This window comes from Cervus elaphus, chromosome 21, assembly GCF_910594005.1.
Source record: "Cervus elaphus chromosome 21, mCerEla1.1, whole genome shotgun sequence".
Taxonomy (NCBI): domain Eukaryota; kingdom Metazoa; phylum Chordata; class Mammalia; order Artiodactyla; family Cervidae; genus Cervus; species Cervus elaphus.
In genome coordinates, this window is record NC_057835.1 from 54302891 (window position 1) to 54320128 (window position 17238).

General features: G+C 34.3%; 1 protein-coding gene across 1 annotated transcript in view; it reads left to right on the forward strand.

The window, feature by feature from the left end:
- Positions 1 to 17238, forward strand: part of CSMD3 (CUB and Sushi multiple domains 3) — a 1322573-nt gene that overhangs the window by 1280032 nt on the left and 25303 nt on the right. The window contains exons 62-65 of the mRNA XM_043879976.1: positions 1536 to 1709; positions 3367 to 3440; positions 11792 to 11903; positions 16069 to 16248. Coding sequence (XP_043735911.1) covers positions 1536 to 1709; positions 3367 to 3440; positions 11792 to 11903; positions 16069 to 16248 — 540 coding nt within the window. The remainder of the gene's footprint in view (positions 1 to 1535; positions 1710 to 3366; positions 3441 to 11791; positions 11904 to 16068; positions 16249 to 17238) is intronic.

A 17238-nucleotide genomic window follows, 5' to 3' on the forward strand; every position in this document is an offset into this window, starting at 1 on the left:
GCCTTTTTATCCTGAAGTTTGTATCAATGTAAACTGAAGCCTTTTGAAAATAAACCCTGTGTCTTAAGTTTCTATTCCAAACACCGATAGTTATTTGGTTTAGTACATGAAAATATAAAGATAGAAAATAGATGGAATGATATGGGGTATGTGAGGGGAAGATTGAGAAGTTTATGTGGTTACATTTCTCCTCCTTGTTTTTTGTTGAATGACTCAGCAGAAATATGAATGAGAAACACTTCAGAAGTAAGTTATAAAATAATTACAAAATAACTGATAGAAATGAAATTTTTAAACAGTTAAAATCATAAATTACATGTTATTTATTTTTTATTACAATTTTAAAATTGAAAATATGCTATATGTGCTTTGCCTGGATATCTATTGGCTCTGAAGTCATCTAATCTCATCCTGTACTACACTTCAGCTCCAGACTCAATGGCCTTGTTCTTCCTCTAGCATGCTAGATTTGACCCAGCACAGGGCTTTGGCAATGCTGTTTCCTCCATCTGTAATGTTCTGTCTTGAGATATGAATGGAGTGATTTTTTTTTTTCCTCCAAAACTTTTCTCAGTGAGAGATAGCCTAGCTACCTTATTAAAATCTACTACTACTCTTCACCATCTATCACATCCACAATACAGTCCTGATCTCCTTCCCCCACACTCTTTTTCCCCATGGGACTTATTATCTTCCCACATGCTATCATTTTTACTTATTTATGTTTACTGTTTGCTTTCTTCACAAAAGCATAAACTTCACAAGTGCAGGAACCTTAGTCTGTTTATCAATCAGTGCAAGCACCTAAAGTTACTTAGAATAGTGTCTGTTTTTAGTACTTTAAAAATGTGTTTTGAAGGGAGTCATCTAATCAGTTTGCTTAGAACTACTGTCAAGTTTATCTCTTCAATGGCTGCAGAATGTTGAGATTGTTTTTGCATGAATTTGGATTCTAATGACCTTCTTTTCTCTTTAAAAAACACTCACACCCATCCCACCACCCACCACCACCACCACCACCACACAGGCACTATATTGTGAAGAGGGAGACAGCAGGATACTAGGATACGTGACCCAGGTGTTCAACAGAGCACGTATCTATGAAACAAGTACCTGCATCTTTTATATACATTGAAAAATACAGAGCAATCTGCAGGGTACATCCTAGACTATTATGGGTTGTTTGTTTCTGAGAGCTATTTGTGAGTCACATCCTTTTCAAGAATACACTCCAATTTTGTAGCCTATATGTACAAATATGTGGTTTGATTCTGGTCAAAATAAAATTTTAAAAAATCTATAACTGTTATGCTGGTCTATTAGGTGGAAAAAATTTAAAAAAAATAATATTATGCTGAGTTGAATATTAAGCATTTATTCATGTAGACAAAAGCCAGAAGTATTTTCAATGGGATAGATTAACATGGATTCCATGTCACTTTAGTGCAGTATTCCAATTATTTTTACTACTTTTCTGAACCGTTAACTCTGATGAATTTAAATCATTGTACAATTGTCTCTCTTTTCACTTACAGCAAAATTTTGTGGTGATCCTGGTATACCTGCCCAAGGAAAAAGAGACGGCAAAAGCTTTATATACCAGTCAGAGGTTTCATTCAGCTGCAATTCTCCTTTCATATTAGTGGGATCTAGCACCAGAATATGTCAAGCAGATGGCACTTGGAGTGGTTCATCACCTCACTGCATAGGTAATATTAATGAAAGATGGACAGTGCTCAGTAATTTTTGAATTAATAGCTAGTAATGACATTTAATGGTTTACTTTATCCTATAAATTATAGTTGGCTAAATATGAAAAACAAAAATGTAAAATATAGAAGCCATTGTAAGGCACTGAAAATTAATATTATTAAACATTTATTACTTTAGTACTTTTGAAATAGTTTTCCTGTTTACCAATAAAATGAAAAAGAAAAAAGCTTCCATATTAATATCATGAAGTACTAACATTTGTATCAGTTCAGTTCAGTTGCTTAGTCGTGGCCGACTTTTTGCAGTTAATAAAGCATACTCAGATGAAATTAAACTTGCTTCAAAAATATTACAAAGGTTTATTGATTTCAAATGGTTCTAAGTACATTGCTCTAATCATAATTTTTTGTGTTTTTGTTTTCTTATTATTTTCATTCAAATATAATTGATGTACAAAATTATATAACTTACAGGTGTTTAGTATAGTGATTCACAATTTTTAAAGGTTGTACTCATGTGAAGTTATAAAATATTAGCTCTATTTCCCATGTTATACAATGTATCATCTTAGTTTATTTTATGCATAATGGTTTGCACCTCTTAATTCCCTACACTTCTTTTGCCCCTCCCTCCTTCCCTCTTTCCACTGGTAACCACTAGATTGTCTTCTATATCTGTGAGTTTGCTTTTTTTTGTTATATTTACTGTTATTTATTTTTTTTAGATTCCACATATAAGTGATATACAGCATTTCTTTCTCTGATTTATTTCACTCAGCATAATAGCCTCCAACTCCATCCATGTTGCTACAAATGGCAATTTTTCATTCATATATATGTATATCACATCTTATTTATCCATTCATCTGTTGGTTGCTTCTATATCTTGGCAAGTGTAAATAATGCTGCTGTGAACATCTTTTCAAATTAGTGCTTTAGTTTGTGGGGTGTATATACCCAGGATTGAAATTGCTGAGTCACAGGGTAGTTTTATTTTTAGTTTTTTGAGAAACCTTCATCACTCTTTTCAACAGCAGCTGTACCAATTTATATCCAAACCAATAGTGTATGAGGGTTCCTTTTTCTCCTAAAATTAAATTTCACGTTGAGTAAACTTATGAAAAATTCTGTCATACAAGCTGGCCAACTCAGAGGCTATCAGCCCTACCATTTTTATGCTTGACTGTCTTACAGGTATCAGTAAAAATGCAAATAACTAAGTCTTGTTTCTGAAAAATAAATTATTTCTTAAAGGGACTATTACCCTACTTGAGATTAATTCTTAGAAAAGTCCCTAAGCAAATGTTTCATGCATGTGGTCCTCTTTCATAGCCTTCATTTTCCTTTAACTGTTTATTACCAGAGTTAATTGGATGTCAAGTGCTTTTATATTAGAAGGGTTCAAAGTTCATGGACTGCATAATTTGTGTAAACTGCAGTATACCTGAATTTTTGGCTTTAAGATTAGCAAGTTTCTGTTCATGGAGATATTTATTAAATTTTTTTGTTTATTATTCCCAGGACCATTTCATGAAATACTAGGTCTCTTAAAATTATTTTATATAGGATAAATATACATTTAAATAAACCTATATGTTTTAAAGGAATATTACACTTTTTTTTTTTAAGAAAAAGAATATTTTCTTTGTTTTAGAACCCACCCGTACGTCATGTGACAACCCAGGAGTGCCACGTCATGGATCTCAGAACAATACATTTGGATTTCAAGTAGGTACTTTATTATTATTTTTTCATGTTTTATTGAGATATAACTGATATATATTACTATATAAATTTAAAGTGGACAGCACAATGATGTGACATATATATTGGGAATGATTATTGCAGTTATATTAGTTGGCATCCATTTCTCATACAGATACAATTAAAAAGGCAAAAAAGAAAAAAATTCCTTGTGATGATTATTAGGACCTATTCTCTTAAGAACTTTCCTGTATATAATCCCACAGTGTTATGTATATTCATCATTATTGTATATTACATATCTAGTACTTATTGCTCGTTTAACTAGAAGTTTGTACCTTTTGATTACCTTCCTTCAATTCTCCGTGCCCCATCCCCACCTACTATTCTGGTAACCACAGATCTGATCTCTTTTTATGCGAGTTTGGATTTATATTGTTGTCGTTGTTTATTTTTTTAGATTCCACATGTAAGTGATATCATATTGTATTTGCCTTTTTCTTGCCTAAGTTATTTGTCAAGTGTGTACTTTAAATAAATGTTTTCATTTAATATAAAACTAGATCAAAAGGCTTATTTGATTCAGTGCACAAATCCTGTTAATGCAAGTAGAAAAAGAGTCATGCTTATATCTGCATTCATAAACACATTTTTAAAAAGGTAACAGCCAAAAAAAAGAGTGGAAATAATAGGAAATTAGGAGAAATATATGCCTCAAGATATAGCCTGACTAACCATGAGTATAAAGTAAGAGAAAAATTGGAGAAACCTGTGAGCGTAGAAAAATCTATAAGCAGTAACTTGTAGGTAAGACAAATATTAAGTGAGAGAGTAAATGAGTAAAATCTACAGGAAATATGGAGACAGTGAGGAAAGGTGTAGATCAAAGAGGTTTAAGGAGAAACTTCTGAGTCAGACTTACCAAATAGATAAAAATGTGGTTATTCAGTAAGGCAATAAGACTAAAAGATTTTTTTCTTATAATATATATATATAAAATACTAAAATAATTTTAAACATTATCATTGATGTGGAATATTTCTGAAAAAATAATTTAACCATAACCTATTATTCCACAACACATAGTACTTTAACATGCCCAATCATATGTGGCTGACATTCTTTTTCTCCCTTATTCCAGTTTAGATTTTGTGTAGAGATTCAGGAAGATTTTCATTATAGGGGCCATAGGGGAGCCAAAGTGCATACTGATTCCTAAAGAAAATAGCCAATTTACACGCTACCCAATTGCCTTGTGTCACAGGGTTTTCTAAATTGTGCTATTTTCTGTGAAATTCAGTGTGAACCTGAGGAACATCTATTTCTAAAGGAAGTGCTCATCAAAGGTGCCATATTTCTGTTGCTAAAAATAGTTCTCATTTATCTACAGTTCAGGCACAGTATGAACATTGATTTGATAGCTTTTCCAGTTCTTCCTATTTGCCTCAGGCCTGTCTAGGTAATACAAAAGTGTTAAGAAGTGTCTTGGTCTCTATTGTGTTGGTGTTTTCAGAAAACTTTAGATTCATATCTCCATAAAATGTTTTATCAACTGATTGAGATCTTGAAAAATAAGCAACTAGCTAAACAGCATTAACCCTCATCATATAAGCCAATAAACTGAAACAAAACAAAGTGAGTCAATGGCAGTATTTTTACAGAATGCAGAATTTCGGTGTTAGTATATATACACTAAATCAGATGACTTTCTAAAGAATCTGTGTCCTTTTTTAGTAAATGCCCTTTGAAATAATGGAAATGAATAGAATTGAATTTAGAATAGCCACTCATTGAAATGAATAAAATCATTCACTCTGCATTTTAAGATTTCTATTATAATCACTGAAAAATGTTATCACAAAGTTAAACTATTATTTAGATATTAAACATATATTAGATCATTATATTCTATCTAGATAAATATGAATAGGCTAGATTTAAGATGTGTTAAAATCTAATATGTATAATTATATTAATCTCTATTAAAATTAGAAATGAAATAATAAGTATGTTAAATTATGGATGTCAACTTTCTTACACATGTATAGCAGATATATGTGTATGTCTGTATATATACTTATTATATATATTTATATGTAAATTATGTTTACTAAACCTATGTAGAGCTAACAATAAAAAATGTTATGTAATTCTAACATATCAATTTATTGGTGGATTCCAAATAAATATGGTCATATATAACTAGAAAAGGCATAGCTAGCAGTTAAGGAAAACCCTTGCTTACAAGAGGAATTATTTTGAACTAGCCTGGTGGGCTGCCTCTATGGGGTCGCACAGCGTTGGACACGACTGAAGCGACTTAGCAGCAGCAGCAGCAGCTTAAAACTAAAGACATTACAAGCCATGTGTGGGTTTGTCCCAGGCCACAAGAAGAGAGATCTGGGTGAGACTCATCAAGCCTAAAATCCAGGAACGGGACAACAGTACTAAGTCTCTTCCATTACTCTGCATTTATGTACTTCATTTTCTTTCTCTGTGGATTGGCCCTATGGCAAAAGGTATATCATTTCTATAAATAGATCTCAGTCACATGCAGCAAGATCGTCTGGATCTCAGTTTCAAAGATCCAGAGAAAGAATCAAAATGTTCCAACTTTTGTATCTATCTCTGGTCTGATCAAGTGACCAGTAGTGAGTTAAATAAAATCATAGCTGTGGTTAGCCCACTTCTGGGAGGGACAGGAGAAAAGGGAAAGTTATGAATTGCAGAAGCATTCTGCATTTCTTAATTTTATTTTTAATATGTTTATTTGTTCATTCTCCTTTTCTATGAAGATTTATGTAGTAGATTTTTGGATATTTATATAATTATTAAAATATAAGAATATATCTCCTGTTGTTAGGACAAATACTCTAGTACTGGAAAAAAAAAGTATTCAAAGTAATCTCTCTTTTTATCTAAAATATTGTCACTTGAAACAATTTTAGCTAGTAAGGAAAGTTGCTGTCAAAATGATTGATCCAATGTCCAGATTAATTATGGAGGAAATGCCAAACACAAATATTTTGCTAACTGCTTATTACTCTAAATTGAGCTCTGGTATTTAGAAGGCACATTATATTGACTTAGGACTTGTTATATAAAAGTATTATAAATATTTTATTTTGACTTTTAGATATTTAATTCTAAGTTATTTAACACTTGGATATTTAACCCTATCAAAATATCCTTGATGAAAATCTCTGTCTTGACTACAGAGACTAAAAAGCATCCATGATTGAGGAGTAGGGAGACAGAAATAATCAACTAAAGACAACATGATCAACTGTTTGTGATCGTCCAGGATTGGATATAAAGTAATGCTAGAAGTGGATAAAAAGATAAAGGCAAGCCATATTGAAGAACTTTGAATTTTTGGTGGTTTTTTGCTTTGGGGTTTTTTTTGGGCCATGCCTTGCAGCATGTGGAATAGTTCCCTGATCAGGGATGGAACCCGGACTTTTGGCAGTGAGAGTGAGGAGTCCTAACCACTGGACCACCAGAGAGTTCCCTGCATCTCTATAAAGAGATATAGGTTCTGTTGAGTTGCCTCTGAAACTTGCCTTTCTAACATTTGGTTACTTTATGTGATGATCCCTACAAAATATGTGGAAGTATGATTTTTGGATTAAATGACTTTTCCAAAATTAACAAAAAACAGCTGTAGCAATTATATATGAATTTCAGTTTGTAATTGAAATAAGTACATAAGTACTTTGAATGTTAACATGGTGTTTTCTTACATTAAATGGTGAATATCATAACATGAATTTTAAAGCAAAAAAATAAAATTAAACATTTAAAATTAAAACATTCTGGTTACTTTTAATAAAAATTCATAAAACACCTTAATTCAGTTTTTCTCAGGGCCCAAAATTGATGCTCAGTCATTGAAAATCCCTTGCATCTTAAACATGTGTGTTATACATTTGTTTCTATGACCTTGCCTTTCTACTTCAATTTTGTTAATTTTAACTTATCAAAATTTTATTAGAAGCTGCCTCAATTTTCCTTGGGCAAAATGTTTAATATAACTATAAAAATACTAATAAACACCAATATACAACATTTAAAAGAGGGAATGAAGAGTTAAAGATGATATGTCATACTTACTAGTTAGATATATCTTATAATTTTTAATGCATTTGCAAACAGCATACTAAAATGAGACAAATTAAAGAAAATTGGAAAATTTTGTGATGCTACTTATCTTTCTACAAATATTCCAATTATTTATGTCAGAAATTATTTATAGTCAGAAGGGAATTTACATGGCAAGTTGGAAAAGGATGCATAGATAATGTAAAATATACAATTAAGTGGATTGATCACTGGCAAAATTATTAATTAATTCAGTAATATTTAGAAAACATTTTATAATATGTCTAGAGCATTTTGAAATATTTAGATTTTTTTTTTTTGGCTGGCTGCACTGTGGCTTGCCAGATCCTAATTCCCCACCCAGGGATCAAACCCATGTGATCTACACTAAGTATGGAATAATAACCAGTGGACCTCCAGGAAAGTCTCTAGAGAATATTTTGATGATTTATTTGAGTGTAACAAATTCCAAATAAAAGTCAGTTTCTAAATTTGTATAACTCTAGGTCTATTAAATATTTGGTATAGATATTCATGGGGCTTCCCTGGTGACTCATTTGGTAAAGAATCTGCCTGCAATACAGGAGACCATGGTTTGATCCCTGGATCAAGAAGATCCCCTGGAGGAGGAAATGGATACCCACTCCAATATTTTTGCCTGGGAAATCCCATGGACAGAGGAACCTGGTGGGCTACGGTCTATGGAGTCCAAGAGTCCGACAGGACTTAGCTGACAGGACTAAACCACCACCACCAGATATTTGTGACTTTGACAAAAATTTTACTATTTAAATGTGTTAATGATATATGGAAAAACTTTAGATTTTAGTTCTATGGTATCTGGTTAATATATAAATCAGTATTTATTGTGACTTCAGAAAAGATTACAGATGTTAGGAAAAAGTCTTAAAAGTTTTTTTTTAAAAAGTATGTAATCCATCATGTTTCTCATTCCTTACTAATATAAAGGTTGCTGAAATAACCCAAATGTACTTTTCAAAGAACAAATAATGATTTAACTTTATTAAATTATGGAAAGGATATCACTGCATTTTAAGAAATGGATAGACATGTTAAACCTTTTTAAGTAGTCAAATAGTTTTATACTAAGTCATTAGTCCCCATCCCTTTAGTTGGTCCAACATTTTCAAGACACTTTCCTAAGCTGTTGATATATGATGGTGAATAACATAGAGCCCTTGGCTGAGAGAAGCTATTTTGGTGTGTGGGTCAAATGGAATAGATTATTTTATAGGATAGGTCGATAACACTGATAAAAATGGAAGGAACTGTGGAAGCACATAAGAGACAGTTTTCCTGATCTGTTTACTGCAAGGCGAGCTTTCTAGAAACTTTATCTGAGCTAAATCTTTTAGGGCAAGATCTAAGAAAAATTAGTTGGGAAATACATTCCATGTGGGAGGGGCAGTGTCAAAATATGCATGCATTATGGGAACTGCAAAAGTTCAATATTATACGAGCACAATCTGAGTAAAAATAAGTGGTCAACGGTGATGCTAAAGAGATAGCTAGTGATCAGATTATGGAGGCTTTTATCTGCCAAGTTAGCATGGTGTAGCATTATCTTATGAGGGATAAGTCAGTAAAGATTTTAAAAAGGATAATGTTAAAGTGGAACTTTCATGTTGAACAAATCACTCTAACTTCCGAGTGAAAAATAAATTTAATGTGGTCAAGATTAGAGATGTGGAGACAGGTTAGATGATTATTATAATTGGCTATAATAGTATTTTCAAAGTTTGGTCCTTGATCTGCAGCAGCAATATTACCTAGGAACTTGGAAATGTGGATTTGGGGATCTCCTCCGGATTTACTTAGTCAGAAATTCCTGAGGGAGGCTCAGCTATCTGTGTTTGGAAAAGCCCTTCTGGTGATTAAGATATCTGCTAAAGTTGGAGAATCATTGAGAAATAATGTTGAGGACTGAAATAAGTTGCATATGTGGGGAAAAAGGAAGGGGACAGTTTCAGAAAGATTTAGGAAGTAAAATGGTAGATTAAGAGGGAAGATTTATGGGTGAAGGGTGGCCATTAACTGAGATTCAGCTAGAGTAATATTGCTGGGTTGATTGAGGTGGTGGGTTTTGGAGAGCTGGTCTTACAAAAGAACAAAATTGCCAAGTCTATATGATCAGGTGTATAAATCACACAAGGAAGTAAAAAATCTGTAGCACTATATTGCACAACTTCAGGGAGTATGTGAATGGCATGCTCTTAATCCCCGGGAAGATCCCCTGGAGAAGGAAATGGTAACTTACTCCAGTATTCTTCTGGGGAATTCCATGGACATAGGAGTCTGGTGGGCTACAGTCCATAGGGTCAGTCACAAAGACTCAGACACACTGAGGAATTTAGCACATATTGAATACAGCATGAAAAGTGCTCCCTGGAGTGAACAGTGTAGTAGCACTGGACAAAATCAGGCTTTCAGAGGGTAAGAAATTTCCTGGATGCAGAGATGAGGCTGTAATGGAAGACATTATATGAGAAAACTGGAAGGATAAAGGTTGTTATGAGAATGACTATTGGAACTGAATGTTTTGGTTGTAGCATAGTTCTTGCTGATAACAAGAATATGAAGATGGTGGAATATAGCTGTCTTAATGTGAAAAGCCCTAAGGCAACAATTGAACATTTTCAGACTCCATATACTGGGGAAGGCTGAAGTGGAAGACTCTAATAATCCTTATCTTCTCCTGTCTCTAACCCCTTAATAAATCCTGGTAACTTTCTCCCTGTAATATATTTTAAGTAAACAACCTCCTTTCTATGTCTGTTGCCAAAAGTTGGTCAAACTTTATCCGCTCAAATCTAAAATGGCAACACAAGCTTCATAATTAGAATTACTGTTCATCATTCTTCTGTTTTGTGGTTTCCCCATACAGTGGTTAGTTTAATTTTTAAAAAATATTATTCTCTACAGAAATTTTAGTTGCTCTGAAAGCTTTAGCAGATTTATGGGTTTTTTTTTTTTTTTTGAGAGATTCAAACACTGTAGCCTGCTATTTGAGATTCTTCAGAAACTGATTATATCTCTGTTCTAATAATTACTGCTGGAATTTATTTAAAGTTTATATCCCATGCCCATATGGAGTGAATATATTCTATTTTATTTAATCCTTATATCTCAAGGTAAATAATATCATCTTTACTTTTATATAGGGAATTAAGTTTCAAAGAGGAGATATAACTTATTCAAGTAAGATCAGATTCAAAGTTAAAGCCAAGTATACATGCCTCTGGGGTCTATCACCCGTATCTCTTTATTTACCACTTTTATCCCAAATCCCCAGTTCACTGTGTAAATTATCTGTGTTAACTAACCAAAAGTACTCTTTTTTCCTAAACTATTAATATCATGGTATATGTTTTAACCACTATGTATTTTCTCATAATATTCTTATCTTTTCTACTGTTATTATCAGTTGTTTTCAAACTTCAGTGTTCATTAAAATCTCTTGGAGGACTTGTTAAATCACAAATAACTGGTTGCTAAGGTTCCAGAGTTGCTATTTCTGACAAGTTCCTAGGTGCTGCTGAGGTTACTGGTCTGGGACCCCACCTTGAGAACCTTTGTTCTATATGTTTATACAAATTGAATATCTCTTAAAAGATCCTCTGAGAAGGAAATAGCAACCCACTCCAGTATTCTTGCCTGGAGAATCCCATGGATGGAGGAGCCTAGCGAGTCCATGGAGTCACAAAGAGTCAGACACGACTGAGCGACTAACACTAAAAGCTTAGTGCAAATAATGTCTTCCATTGTATTTTTCTGTTACCACTACAGCCTTCAGTAAACACCTTCATGTCTAATCTCATATTGCATTTACTGTCTTCCACATTCATTTGCCTCCTATGTTGTTAGTTATCTTTATTTCTGCATATGTCTTTATCCATCTTCATGTATATATCTTTATTTAACTTCGTCTATCTTATGTTTATATATAGCTTATCGACCTTTTGGTATCTTACAAATTTTCTTCAAATTACAATGGCAAAAAGTTTGACTTCTATGTATAAGTTGTATTCAAGCATTTGATGCTGAATGTACACACAGATCTAAGTTACTTTTTTTCTTTGGTCTTTTTTTCCCCATTTTTTACTTTAAATCAGATTTAAGTTTTCTTCCAACTTCTACCATGCAGAATTTCTTTTGAAAGCATTTTATCATCCGTATTTTTTTTCTTTTTTCTGTCTGTTGCTGCATTTGAAGTTACATTGGAACATTTGTTTTTTGTCTGTAATTTGCTTTAGGTGGGAAGTGTTGTGCAGTTCCACTGCAAAAAAGGACATCTTCTTCAAGGGTCTACAACACGGACTTGCCTTCCTGACCTCACATGGAGTGGAATTCAGCCTGAGTGCATACGTAAGTATAAGAAATTATACTTATAAAGGATAAGACCTTATATGCATTATTTTCCAAGTGTGAAAATAAATTTATGTCATGTAAATGGTGAGTCACATTACTTCTAGGTTATTATAAAACATAATTCACATATATAGTGTTATTACTAGAGCATAACCCCATGCCTGGTGAGGAGCATTATTTTTCAAGAAGTCAGAAGGCACAGGGAACAGTTTTGTTCTTTTTGTAAAGCTCTTGTAACTGTGTTCAGTTTGGCCACATGGTAATTGTAGATAATGATGATTTTTTGGTTCATGGAAATGTACCTATGAATCTGAAGTACTGTGAGATATAGGAGGTTCCAACATAGTAGTGACTCAATCTTTTTTCACTTGTTAAACTCTCTGAGAATCTGAGTTAAGCTAGAAACATCCATGAAAAAAAAATATGTATGTATACCTTAACCAAATCATTGAATATTGCTTAGAATTTCCTTAAGCTTCTAAATGTGCTCTGACCATAAATTGGAAGAAATTTCTAACGAGATTGCATAGGAACAAAGATTAGTAAACAGTCTTTTCTGAATTATAGTTAGAAATAAATTTTAGCTGGTGAGTTATCCTTTTTTCCCCCCTCTTACTTCCTCTTTTTAATCTCTTCCTCCATCTTTTTTGGGTGGGGAGAAAAATAAAGAGTAAGCAGGAATAGAAATACTCATCAGAAAGACATCTAGCTAGCTTTTAGGATTTCCTGAAGTCCAAATAAGTCCTGCGAATTTCCTCTGTCCCTGTCAGAATCACCCAAATAATAATGGGGGCTCATGTGGATCCACAGTTTACTGAAAAGCAGTAGAACACTCCAGTGAGAAGTCATGTCACATGCCTGGCTGTCTTATACTTTACAGCAAAATTCCGTAAAAGAGAATTCCTTAGAGTGTGTACGTACTTTACAACAGCTGTGTGGGATGTGACTAGACATGTCATAGTATACCAAGATTCTTTGGAGACCTACACTTGGCATATAATGATTTAAATAAAACTAAGTAGCTTCTGTTACTACAGAGCATATCAGAATTTATAATATGTGCATAATTAGGGTTAAGAATATAGCAGAAACAGACTATTTGTATTTATTTCCCCAATGAGAATGAACTTTTATTAACTGAGTTATATTAAATATAAGCCATATAACATTATTTTTTACATAAGTATTAAAATACTAGTTGTCATTTACAGTTTAGTTGTTTCTCCACTAAGAAAAAAATGGAAAAATTGTTTTCCAAACAAATTTGTCCACAGAACACTCTTGCTCAGACAGGGTCTATATTCATGAACACATGATTAGATATGTCTTCTTTAGCAGGAGAATTCTTCATAGCATCTCTTCTTGACCAAGAAGGGAGTGGTTATCACAAGACACAAAACAAGTAAACTGAGGGGCAGGATCAAGTAGTGTCATAAGTGGAGTTAAAACAGAGATTTAGTAATGGGTAAAACCATGGAGAAAAGGAGACAAAAAAATCAAATGAATGAACAATTACTGCCAGCATATGGACCTAAAATATGGCCAGAAAATACCGTGTGCAAAAAATTATTAAGTTGTACTTTCTACATTAGTAATATTAACAGCAAAGCAACATATTGAACTGTGACTGAATTTAACTTTAGAAAATGTGCCTTTTAATTTAAAATGAAAGGTTTCCCCAGTGGCTCAGAGGTAAAGAATCTGCCTGCCATACAGGAGACACAGGAGATGTAGGTTCAAGCCCTGGGTGGGGAAGATCCCCTGGAGGAGGAAATGACAACGCACTCCAGTATTCTTGCCTGGAGAATCTCAAAGAATAAGGAGAGATAAGAAAGCCTTCCTCAGCGATCAATGCAAAGAAATAGAGGACAAAAATACAATGGGAAAGACTAGAGATCTCTTCAAAAAAATTAGAGACACCAAGGGAACATTTCATGCAAAGATGGGTTTGATAAAGGACAGAAATGGTATGGACCTAACAGAAGCAGAAGATGTTAAGTAGAGGTGGCAAGAACACACAGAAGAACTGTACAAAAAAGATCTTCACGACCCAGATAATCACAATGGTGTGATCACAACCAGACATCCTGGAATGTGAAATCAAGTAGGCCTTAGAAAGCATCACTACGAACAAAGCTAGTGGAGGTGATGGAATTCCAGTTGAGCTATTTCAAATCCTGAAAGATGATACTGTGAAAGTGCTGCACTCAATATGCCAGCAAATTTGGAAAACTCAGCAGTGGCCACAGGACTGGAAAAGGTCAGTTTTCATTCTAAGCCCTAAGAAAGGCAATGCCAAAAAATGCTCAAACTACCGCACAATTGCACTCATCTCACACGCTAGTAAAGTAATGCTCAAAATTCTCCAAGTGATGCTTCAGCAATACGTGAACTTCCAGACGTTCAAACTGATTTTAGAAAAGGCAGAGGAACCAGAGATCAAATTGCCAACATCCGCTGGATCATTGAAAAAGCAAGAGAGTTCCAGAAAAACATGTATTTCAGCTTTATTGACTATGCGAAAGCCTTTGACTGTGTGGACCACAATAAAGTGTGGAAAATTCTGAAAGAGATGGGAATATCAGACCACCTGACATGCCTCTTGAGAAACCTGTATGCAGGTCAGGAAGCAACAGTTAGAACTGGACATGGAACAACAGACTGGTTCTAAATAGGAAAAGGAGTACGTCAAGGCTGTATATTGTCACCCTGCTTATTTAACTTATATGCAGAGTACATCATGAGAAACGCTGGGCTGGAGGAAGCACAAGATGGAATAAAGATTGCCAGAAGAAATATCAATAACCTCAGATATGCAGATGACACCATTCTTATGGCAGAAAGTGAAGAGGAACTAAAAAGCCTCTTGATGAAAGTGAAAGAGGAAAGTGAAGAAGTTGGCTTAAAGCTCAACATTCAGAAAACTAAGATCATGGCATCTGGTCCCATCACTTCATGGCAAATAGATGGGGAAACAGGAAACAGTATCAGACTTTATTTTTTGTGCTCCAAAATCACTGCAGATGGTGATTGCAGCCATGAAATTAAAAGACGCTTACTCCTTGGAAGGATAGTTATGACCAACCTAGATAGCATATTAAAAAGCAGAGACATTACTTTACCAACAAAGGTCCATCTAGTCAAGGCTATGGTTTTTTTGGTGGTTATGTATGGATGTGAGAGTTGGATGGTGAAGAAAGCTGAGCGCTGAAGAATTGATGCTTTTGAACTGTGGTGTTGGAGAAGACTCTTGAGAGTCCTTTGGACTGCAAGAAGATCCAGACATTCCATCCTAAAGGATATCAGTCCTGGGTGTTCATTGGAAGGACTGCTGCTGAAGCTGAAACTCCAATACTTTGTCCACTTGATGCAAAGAGCTGACTCATTTGAGAAGACCCTGATGCTGGGAGGGATTGGGGGCAGGAGGAGAAGGTGACAACAGAGGATGAGATGGCTGGATGGCATCACCAACTTCATGGACATAAGTTTGAGTAAACTTCGGGCGTTGGTGATGGACAGGGAGGCCTGTCGTGCTGCGATTCATGGGGTTGCAAAGAGTCAGACGTGACTGAGCGACTGAACTGAACTGAAGTGAATAAATGAAAAATTACAAATTAATATTTCCTAAACTGGTATATAAAGTTTGAGTTTGATAAACTTTAAGAGTTATCTTACTGCAGGAGTTAATAGATTCCTTAAAATACTAATATATACTGACTCTCCAGAATACATCTTTTGTTTTTTCTCTATTTATTTTTTAACATTCACCAGTGTTCCAGAGATGATTGTTTAGAAAATGCTAGTCTATGAAAGCATTTACATTTACATTGACAAGCTTTCCTTGATGCATTGGAATATCTAAAGGTATATTTATATAAAGGCATTGTTGTTTAGTCACTAAGTTATCTCTGACTATTTTGTGACCCCATAAAAGAGTCAGGCTCCTCTGTCCATGGGATTTCCCAGAGAAGAATACTGGAATGGGTGGCCATCCAGGGACTGAACCTGTATCTCCTGCATTAGGCTCATTCTTTACTACTGAGTTACCAAGGAAGCCCATATAAAGGCATTAACACACCTATAAAAATATATAATGATTCCAATCTCAAAATTTTTTAACATGTTTATAAAACTGAACATTTATTTCCTTTCTTTAACATAGCCCACAGCTGTAAACAGCCAGAAACTCCTGCTCATGCAAATGTAGTAGGAATGGACCTTCCATCCCATGGATATACATTAGTTTATACCTGCCAGCCTGGCTTCTTCTTAGCTGGTGGAACAGAACATAGAGTGTGTAGATCTGATAACACCTGGACTGGAAAAGTTCCTGTTTGTGAAGGTAAGATTCCTCTATAAAAACTTGCAACAGAAGATTTTGTACTATCTTGGCTTTCCTCAGATATAAGAGACAAATAATAATAATAATTAATTAATTAATTAACTAGGAACAAAAGTAGAGGTGATGTTGTCATTTCATGCTCTGCTTTTTCCTTCTTACCTTCATTACTTTTCCTAGTTCTCTGCTCACAGTAAGTATATTAGTTTTCTAGGGCCACCATAAAAATGTACTACAAGCTGGATGGCTTAAAAAAAATAGGAATTTATTCTCTCACAGTTCTGAGGCCAGAAACCCAAACTCAAGGTGTCAGCAAGGCCCTGTATCCTCAGAGGACTCTAGGGAAGAACCATTTCTTACCTCTTCCTAGCTTCCTATGGCTTCTGGCTATCCCTGGCTTTCAGGGGCTCCTAAAGGCCTCCCTGCTATTTCTGTTTCTATTTTCACATGACCTTTTTTCTTATGTATCTCTGCATGTCCTCCTCACTTAGAAAAGCAGCAGTCATTGGATTTAAGGATTATCTCAGTAATATGTCACCTCAAGATTCCCACCTTTTTACATCTTCAAAAACTGTTTCCAAATTAGGTCATGTTCTGAGGTTCCTGGTGAACATAAATTTGGAACATATAATATTCAACCCACTTCAGTAGTGAAAATTGCTCCCAGCATTCCTGAGTTTATATCCTTCTGGTAGAGTAAATCTGGTAGAAAACCTTTCCCAAAAGTTGGTTAGGAAAGCAGTATCCAGAAGTCTGATTGTCAGTTTTTAATGTAATCAATCTCCAAATTCATTTCTCAGTCAGGATTATATGACAGTGTGACCATATCTAGGTGATGTGTTTACCTGTGTAGCTGCTTTACTTGACCAGGACAATCTCCATCTGGACAAGATATAATGAGTTTACCAGAGGAAGAACAGTTTACAGAAGAAGGAATAAAGGAAGTTTTTCTAGAATTCTAAATAAAGTCATCAATACATTTTTTTCAGGCCT